A 9,999-nucleotide genomic window follows, 5' to 3' on the forward strand; every position below is an offset into this window, starting at 1 on the left:
TAATATCTCAGTCCCGCTGTGCATCCCTCGAGCTGCACTGCAACCACGCAAGGAAGTGGTGCATATGGTGATCCATCATTACTCGCTATTTCGATGAAACCATAATTTTACCTCGGGCTCAGTACACATGCTGTTTTCCCTCAACAAATGATCATTGTGTAACCACGTGATCAAGCCCCCTTCTTCAGAGACTGTAGACAATTCGTTTTCTCGCTTGTTACTGACGAGCCAATATGCTGCCTTCCCCCGACCGGAACGAACTCCGTGGTGGGCTTTCGTTATAAATCTCTTGAAATCAAAACCAAACATACATGCACTGGTAAGAAACCTGCTGGCGTCTTGTTTACTCTGAAACAGTAGGATTTCCTTTTAAGGATCACCCGTCCGGCTGAATTAAGAAATCACTTCCAACCATACATCTCAAATTCACATTCGGGACCAGAAGCGTTGATGAACAGTCTTCAGGAATAATCACATTTTAAATTCTTGATATCATACGTACGGATCACCAAGAAATACGGTCGGGTACCACAAATCTGTTCCCTGAGAAGAATGCCCCTCGGCCATGGTCTGTGTTGCCGAGACTTTCTTACAGTTGAGCTACTTGGGTCTAATAAAGTAGCATATGGATTTTTCGAATGCACGTCGCACAGGCTTGGAATGGTACGTGATCTTACTCCCCCCCCCCACACACACACTCACTTGGGATGTAGTTTACCGCGGTAGTCGTACGGACGAGTTATGAGTGGAAAAACAATTGGTCACTGTCCATCGACACGACACTTCAATCGCCTATAGGTATATCGCTAGTGTCTCACAGCCAGTGACTGCTCCTGGATATCGTCAGTAACAATCCCAGGTGTGCATTTAGTCCAGCGAGTGAGAACAGAATGTGGTCAGGCAACAGACCATTAATCATCATTATTCGTTCTGCAAATACCTAAACTCAGAAGCAAATTCATAAACAAACAAACAGCAGGCAATCATATTTACACATACAGTTGTGTGCGATGAACTATCAAAGTATGTTGATGGATGTGGATGGAGTCCACACAGAACAGGCATGTTTGATTAACCAGCATACAGTATGTCATAATGCCCGGGGCGATACAACAAGGTGACAGGAGGCTGGGTTGCGGATGTAGGCTCGCCCGACGGGAGCTTGTCCGAGCCTGTGTTTGCATCCTCCCCACCATCCACTCGAGCCGGGAAAACGATCCGTGTCAATTCGCCTGATTGTTGGCAATTCTCGATCGCAATGGGGATACCGACCGCCAGAGCCAGAGCGGCCACGTGGATATTATCACATTCGCGAGTCATTGGCTCGACTTCCTGAAAGAGATGAGCGAAACGGCTTGTAATCTTACTGACTAGAACTGTCGAAGCATGGAAATTCCATGTGCTGAGGGTTACGTCTCAACCTTCGCCTGGGTTTCGTTAACATTGGGGCGACTGAACTCACGTGGACGCTTCCATCTTGACTACGTTTTGCTACTTGACGTGTGTGGCTCAATACAAGTTTACTCGAATGATTTTGGAATGACTGATTTTTTTTACATCACAGAGGCTTCTCTAACGGGCAGTGATGTTCCATCGGTTGAAATGATGCACAAACAGCCGTAGGCAGATGATGGGTGCCAAACAGTCATCGACCTGTCCCTTACCCGTCGAAGGGGCGAGATGGCCCAAATGGTTAGAGCGCAAATTTGCTGACAGGAAGGTCCGTGATTCGAATCCGACCTCCGCCACTCGACTTCCCCTGTCTAGGCTTGGGCAACCTGGCAGTATCCCAGCCCTCGCGCTTCATTCGGATGGCATGGCAGCTAGGCACCGGAAGGGTGCTACAGCTGAACGCTTTCTTTCTTTCTACCCGTCGAACCTTTGTTCTTTTCTTCACAATAAGGTTTTCAAATAAATCATGCATGGTNTTTTCAAATAAATCATGGTTGGACGGCAGTGAAGCATCGATGTGGAATACTGATGTCATGCTGTCGATGATTGATGATGATGATGATGATGATGATGACGATGCAACTCTATCACACATGCATCCTGCCAACGCAATTTGTTCCTTTTAGATAGTGGGCCAGCATCACCAGACCCGGACCTCTTTGTCTCGGTTGACTGGGCAATCCTAATGTTCGAGAATCGAAAAATCTGACTCTGTGCATAGTACTATTCAACCATACAAAGTGTGAAAATCCCGATCAACCGAAGATAGTTCACTTATTCGTTGCGCAGAACACTGCGCGATCAGTCTCTTCGAAGTCCACTTAACGTTGCGTACTGTTTACTTGCTTACTAACGGTTGACTCTCATGAAGAACAGCTAACCGGAGCTGGCGATTCTGTTCCCCTGTCTGGATCATTGACCGAGTCTTCTTAAAGATCGCATTGAGACACGTTTTGTTTTCTATCAAGATATTATATAAATGATGTCGGGATGGCATATTTTCTTGACAGAACATTACTTGTAGGGCTGCTAAAAACCTTTCGACAGTCAAGGACTCAGGTGAATTGGTCGTTTATGATGTTCTTCTTCAACTAAATGTGTTGCACAAAGGAAGTCTCGTGTTTCTCCGGGTAGACTTGTCAGATCCGAAGATGTGACCAGTAATGATGTGGTATTTCGCACAGATTTGTACTCATCAGGTGAATGCAGATGGATAGATCCGTCGATGTCCTGGTCGCCTAATTCGCCTCGATGATGCACACGTATCTTGTACCGTGAAACACGGAAAGTCTCACTAAATAAACATGACGGTTACGGGCCGTCACAGACAAACCAACTTACTGCAAGATACAGGAGTGTACGATCAGTAAGAACAAGAAGGAAGTATTATTTCTACTACTGCCTAAACGAATGTAATGACACGGGTGTACAGTACGGCAGATGAACCGTAACAACTGAACAGCCCTTCTATCGATAAATGCCTCGCGAGGTAACGCGAGTTGAGCACAGACCCCATCACTACTGGGTTTAAAACACACGAATCGGTGCGGTGTTGAATGTGTAAAAGAAACTGCGTTTTCGATCTTTGAGGAAATCGTTGGGAAAATGTCCAGATGCCAGTCATAAAGTTGAAAATGATCGCTATTCAGTCATTGTACGAGTAATGAACAAAGCGAAATCTATTCCTCCGGAGGTCGTCCGAACAAGAGGATAAGGAACAAGTCAGAAAGTGGAGATCACAACTCACCGTTTCACAGAATTGACTAATTGTTCGTCCCTCATCAATGAAGTCTGCGTAGAATGGGGCATTCTTTTGCATATAAGCTGAGACCAGAAGACTTTAAACAGTGTGGGTGGAAACGAAACAGAGATAAAAACATGAAAAGTCGTTTATGTTCGTGGGAAGATATGATGGACGAAAGCAAAATATTAGAGAACATATTGTGCTGGGTGACCAAGCAAGCGATTGAAACCTTCTTTTGAGATCAGTAAATGACCACTGAAATGTGATTCCAGGCGCATCACTTGGAAGCTGATAAATCAAGGAAGAAGGATTCCACGCGTGAAAACAGAGCACGTTCGCCACTTGAGAACCGGTCGACCTGGACATCATGCCCACTGGAAAACTGTATGACGAATCGGCTATGCAGTGAACTCGAGCAAACTGTGATTACACAGATGATGAGATGTCCACATTTCGGTCCCCATTTGCATTGCAAAAGGCGGCAAGAGGTTTCACACGAAAGATTATGACCAGAGCAGGCAGGCAGGCAGGCATTGACGCTTTCAGCTCACTCAAACTGACTATAAGCAAGAATCAGTGAGCAGTTTGTACAACCAAGGCAGACACACCTTACACCCCTTATCTGTAGCGTTAGTGCACGGGCAAAAAAGAACGAAGTAAGAAAAAGCAGATTCTCTGAGGATGATTCTTTTTTAATTCGGATATCCATACTAGTTTTTGCAAAATGCTTGACCAGTGGGCTGAACGCTCATAGATTGGTTTTGACAGATACCTGGCTGCTTACGTTATCAGCGCTATTCGCCGAAGGCCTACTGCGTCCTTGTAAGATTTTTTTCAGAAAACTGTCCCATCAAATGCTTCCATGCTGCCTCTCAAGTTAAGACCATAGGACGGCAAGTTATCTGATCGTGCAGAGCAATATGTAGTAGTCAGCCGCACGGTACATCGTCAGAACTACCTTAATAGATAGATTCTGGAAGCAATCAGACGACGTGAGCCTGGATATTCCGATACCGCGCTGCTGAACTGACCTACCTGAACACCTACATGACTCGTGAAAAAAATTGTGCACCATCGGAGCACATTTCCATGGGGATTCGCACGGGGCGTGAAAAAACACGGTCTTGACGCTCGGCTGTGCAGGTTGCTGTATTCTGCTTTGCTGGGATTTGATGTCAAGAAAAGGCATAGTGGCCTAGCCCGTGACCAGCTTTGGTGTGCATCAAAGACAGAAGTACATATTGAGGTTACAACAACAGGAATTCAGTGCAGTAGACAAGTAACCCAACCTGATTCGCATCAACGCGAGGTTTCTGGGTGGTCAGTGCATCAGGCTACTGACAGTATACATCCAACCTTGGCGCTAGATAGCGAAGAAACAAAGAGGGATGAACAAGGAGCCTTGGTAACTGACTTCTCGCAGGATGCACAAGTGGAACAAGAGAATAGACAGGAACCATGCTTAATGACAAACTGTTCGGAAAACATACCGTAGAAAGACGACGTAGTAATCAGAGTAGGCTTGGTCATTAAAGGTAGCCTCCAGTTTTGCAAGTGGTTCACCATCCACGGTAAATCGATCAACCATAGCAGTGAACTGCATGGGGGAGAATACAGCACATAATCACGGTGATAATGATGGGCAGATGAGAAACCAAAAAGTACAAGAGAAGTTATTCAGCAATTTCTTCCAACCTAGGCACCTCCGACGAGCAAGTTTACAGCGAGTAATTGAAGATGTCTGAGCTTCAACCGGTCAAGCTGTAGTCAACTTTCGCATTTAAAATTCGTACAGTAATCGTCCAAATAAGACAATCCTCAGGCAGTTGGCTTGGAATCAACACCGTCTGGGAAATTATCCCGCCCCCCTCCCCACCCAACTCCAGGTAAAGACCACTGCGTATGTCTCCCGGATGCTAATTTTACTCCAGGAGGCAAAACTCGCGAACCCGGTTTCCATACGCTCCTGTACCAAATCACTTTGAAGCCAAGTTCCTTAAGGTCACTGTTGGGAGTCCCAGAATACGATCTCTTATGGGAAATTCTAAGGCATTGGTATCGTTCAGCTGTAGCACCCTTTCGGTGCCTAGCTGCCATGCCACCCGAGGGCTGGGATACTGCCAGGTGGCCCAAGCCCAAACAGGGGAAGTCAAGAGGCAGAGGTCGGGTTCGAACCACGGACCTTCCAGTCAGTAAATTCGCGCTCTGACCACTTGTACCATTTCGCCCCCAAGGCATTGGTATGAGTTTCAAGTTTCGACGACTGGCCCATCTCCACGTGAGGAAAAGAACGGAAAACGTGGATCACACATCAGCCGGTGCGGTACTTTGAAAATTCGAACAACCATGCACCCTCCATTTCATCAAGCTCCTCACACATGGGCAATTCAGTAGAATCCTAGAGAGGTTACTTCCCTGGATTATACAGTGAATCAGATCTTGGTGCCACAGTCTCCACCCCCCCCCCCCCCCCCCACGGCACGACACGGCGGGGCGTGACTCCCCCAAAAGACCGTTTTAATCGGTATATCAAGATTGCTGTGACATAGCTTATGTTCGGGGGATAGGTAGGTTGACTAATCGAGCTTCAGTATTGCAGAAGCCTTCAAGTTTCTGAAAGACTGGATGACTGTATTGTGTATGAGTGAGATCACGGACCATCTGGAGATGGTGGTGATCAGGTTGGAAGGTATCGACAAATAATCCCATTTGCAACAGAGAGTTTTCGTCGAAATCCCTCCAATTCGGGTTCAAGTAGAACAAAAGTTTGATAGAAACACGGGGACTGCGCCCACCTGATGAGCCCAAAAAAGAGTGTAGTCGGTTGTGCGCTGTCGAGGAGCAACCCTCTGCGAAGTTTGTTGTGTTTAGGTTGGTAGGTGCTTTGTTAAATCTGAATGAAAATTCACCACCAAAGCTTGCGATCAACAACAGACTCCAAGGCTCCAGATCCACCCATAAACGTTTGCATCATCTTGAAAGACCTAGCCCGGATTGCTGATCGGGTATGCTCGGGAGCCTCGATACTATCGAGTTCAGTTAGCACAAGACCATCTAGCAAAAATGCGGTTTTGTTAAATGACATTCAGAAACAAAACGAAGAGGTTCAGCAGGGGTAACCCCGCTAATGAACCAGGCGATGGGAGTGGGTTTACACCCGTATATTCCGATAAGTTAAGAAAATAGTTTAACTGAGCCATCTGTCCCGAAATGATTTTAAGACACTTGCTATGCTGGGGGATACTGGAACCGTTATAACGAGCCCAGGGCGATAAACCATTAGAATCGGTTCATGAAGCTCTGCAAAAAATCCCTGGAAATCGACTATAAGAACCCTTCCATTTCCTGATCCTCACACCAACCGAAGTTGACAACTGGCACTCTCAACCTGCAAGCGATAGCTGATTTTTAACCTTGCTGAAATTAGAAGTTTGTATCGCTTACACCACGCTTGGCGAATAGGAAAGATCTGTGTGTTGATCAGCCAGCCATGCTGACGACGGGGGCGAACTTGCGCCCAAGAGGAGGAGTGTTAAACGTGGTAATCACGAGCAAACGCGACGAGTGGGTTATGACGTTCTCGTGGATCAATGTGTGTATGTGTGTGTGCAGGCTGCCGAGAACGGTCTTCTCTGGTTCTGTCGGCTAATCCTTGACATAGTAATGCCGCTCTGACATGGGGAAACTTTCTTTCAGTGGGAACAAGCAAGTTGTCGGATTCGGCAATGACATTCTTGATGAATATCTTCTTGAACGAGCTCACGTACAATAGTTGACAGCCAAGATACTGTTCGTGAGGTGACGGCCTTTCAGATGCACTTGTCTTCATGTGGAAACTGACTACCTTGATCAATACGTGGTGTTTTTATTTCGCAGGGCTTAAAAGTACCACCTCAATAACTGTAGCTTTTCACCGTATTATTAAGAATAATTTCCATACCAAACATTCTTGTCTGACTGGAACCGTTGGTGGCGTGACTTTGAATGAGACGTTTCTCTCGTTTTATCAAATATTCTCGTGTAACCCTTCCACACCGATCGCTTGCATTCACTCTCTATGTCTGTGACCATGCTCTTCAAAAATAAACGATAGTAGCAACACTATTGTCGGTAGACGTTTCCACCCAACCAAAACAATTTTGGAGCGTTCCTGATAGGTGGTTTTTGTTCGGGTGAATGCCGCATAGTGGTTCACAGACCAATACAGAAGTGTGGGTGAAAAAGTCATGAGCGAGTGTCTAAAAAAGATTGGGGACTTGTCAAGCCAAGTGAATGTGGAAAAGGTCTTTTCTTGTTGTACTAGATGCCAGCTTAGAATTTACACAAGGGACCGCAAGTACTCCGTTAGCATCCACACATATACAAAGGCTCCAGTCACAAGTCGATTCGACTTAAGAGGTTTACTATGGGAACCAAAGATCTTTCCATTCTCCAACGACAACCACTCCGTTGAGTACGGTGCCTAGGTCAAGCAGCATATAAACGGTTTGTTGTATAGTCATGTTTGACACACTGCATCGAAGTCAAGAGCAGCAAAAGAACGCTGCCGATGTAGTTCCAAAGTGATGCGAGCAACACCATGCGACACTGCGGAAAAGATTCCCAAGCGTATAACAGTGGTGTAGCACAGGTACCATTCCAAAGGGAGTCAGGGTAATTTAACCACATCTTCGAAAACGGGGGCGAGATGTCTCAGTGGGTAGAGCGCGAATTTACTAACCGGAAGTTCCGTGGTTCGAACCCGACCTCTGTCTCTCGACTTCCCCTGTCTGAGCTTGGGCAATCTAGCCCTCGCGCTTCCTCCAGGTGGCATGGCAGTTAGGCACCAAAATGGTGCTACAGCTGAACGATTTCGATTTTTCACCTTCAAAAACAAACAAATTCTGAAGGAAAGGAAAATAGCTGTCATAGCGTCCACCTGATAATAGGTCGCCGCAGCTGCATAGTTTCAAAATTAGCAGCGCAAGAGATCGAATGCACTGATTCAGGGTTAGACGAGACCTTGAGGTACCGACCAAAATCGTTCTGTCGTGCGGGGAATCCTCTCTATAGGGGGATCACGAACAGGCTTGCAGTAAGCACCAATTCACGAAGGACTAGTCAATTCGTTGTTGAGTCATTGTTGACTGTGTTACCGACCTGGTTGCCACTGCGCCATTGAGTTAATTGGTCCAACTGCCGAAATGAATGCGGACAAACAGTGAATGGCACTGACTGCTGTGGTGGTATGTGGTTCATTCCATCTTGTTCATTGTTCTTTCAGACCCACAACTTTCAGCTGCTGATAACAGCTGAGATAACAGCTAACGGATACGGGTGAGATTCTCTGTCATTACGGTCGCAGGTTTGAGGATAGTCCCGACGGGGCCTAGGGATCTGGTCCGTATTTAGCACACTTTTAAAAGAATTACCCTTTCGTGCCCCTATGAACAACCAGTCATTTTCAGAGTCAAGCGATCTCGTTGGACACCGATTCTTTTGAATCTGTAAGCGAAAGTCCAGTGATTACAGCCCGTTGACATTTATGTAGTGTGAGAAATTTGTTCAGAGGAACAATTTTCAAGAGTTGTGGAAACAAAGGAAAACACTGTGCAGACTGACACATCATGGCCGGAAAGCTCCGGCCATTACGCCGGTCGGATTATGGCATACAATGTGTCGTCCAGAAGTATCCAAGCAACAAGTGGAGTTCGTCAAGGTTGCTCCCACTCTCCTTTTTTGTTCAATTTTGTCCCCAACGTCATCGTGAAGTGCACACCGCAATAGGCCATGAATCTCGGTATCGAAGTCAGGTCTGAAGAGAGATTAGTGGCCTTGGATTATGCGGGCAACATCGTTCTATAGCTTAACAATTAGTGGCCTACGCAAAGTACCCTGAATTGGATATCGGGGATGCTCCCATGTTTCAACCTTTGTATACAAACCAAGGTGGTTTAATCGCCCCCGTGGAGTGCAAAATGTCATTTACTAGTCGGAGTGTTTAGCTAAAGTTCGCCTTCCGTTGTGCACTGGGCATATGTCTGGTTGTTGGGTCGATCCCCCTTGATTCGACATGACTCACAGACATGTTTAGTTTGATGCTCCCTAGCACTCACCTTTCAATCTACCCTTCAAGACTGCCCGCCCTGATGGTGGTATGACAGTCAAACCCCATTGTGTATTTCTGGTGTATTGCTGTCAATGGTGACGATGCTTTGAGTTATTCGGACGCCATTTCTTCGGATATCGCCTTAATTAGGAACCCAGTGAGTATTGGAGGCTTCGCTGGATCAAGCCGGATGGAGAAATGTTGGAGAAAATACGAACGCGTATGGCACACCATGGTTCGAATTCACCTTACACTTCTGAAAACGAGATCTTGCTGAAGAAGGCTAGAATCAAAAGGTCAGAAATATAAGGAAGACGAGTGGTGTGGATATGAGCACTGAAGTGATGAAAATAAAGCGAAACTGACGGCTTCATTAATGCTCCGAGGTCGAGATTTCCGCTGAAGTCTGAGCTACAAATTAGTGACAGGATATAGGCTTGTAGTCACTGACAGAACAATAGGTGCTAGCATTTTCTTGAGGAGTCTTGCTTGAAACTAGTAACTAAAATCACCATCATCATCATTGTCAGCTGTTAGTGACAGGAGGCTTGTAGTCACTGACAGAACAATAGGTGCTAGCATTTTCTTGAGGAGTCTTGCTTGAAACTAGTAACTAAAATCACCCACCACATCATTGTCAGCTGTAAGAACCGCGTACTCGTCGTACAGTGATTGTAGCTGCCGCAGTTTCGCTCACCGATGATTCGGGGGGGGG

General features: G+C 46.2%; 1 protein-coding gene across 1 annotated transcript in view; it reads right to left on the bottom strand.

Annotated features, from left to right (window-relative positions):
- Positions 1–901: 901 nt before the first annotated feature.
- T265_14197 (hypothetical protein) overlaps positions 902–9,999 on the bottom strand; it is a gene marked incomplete at both ends in the record, with an annotated part of 20,544 nt that continues 11,446 nt past the window's right edge. The window contains 3 exons of the mRNA XM_009172504.1: positions 902–1,332; positions 3,200–3,290; positions 4,687–4,793. Of these exons, the coding sequence (XP_009170768.1) occupies positions 1,072–1,332; positions 3,200–3,290; positions 4,687–4,793 (459 nt within the window). The remainder of the gene's footprint in view (positions 1,333–3,199; positions 3,291–4,686; positions 4,794–9,999) is intronic.

The sequence above is a fragment of the Opisthorchis viverrini genome, assembly GCF_000715545.1.
Source record: "Opisthorchis viverrini unplaced genomic scaffold opera_v5_157, whole genome shotgun sequence".
Taxonomy (NCBI): domain Eukaryota; kingdom Metazoa; phylum Platyhelminthes; class Trematoda; order Opisthorchiida; family Opisthorchiidae; genus Opisthorchis; species Opisthorchis viverrini.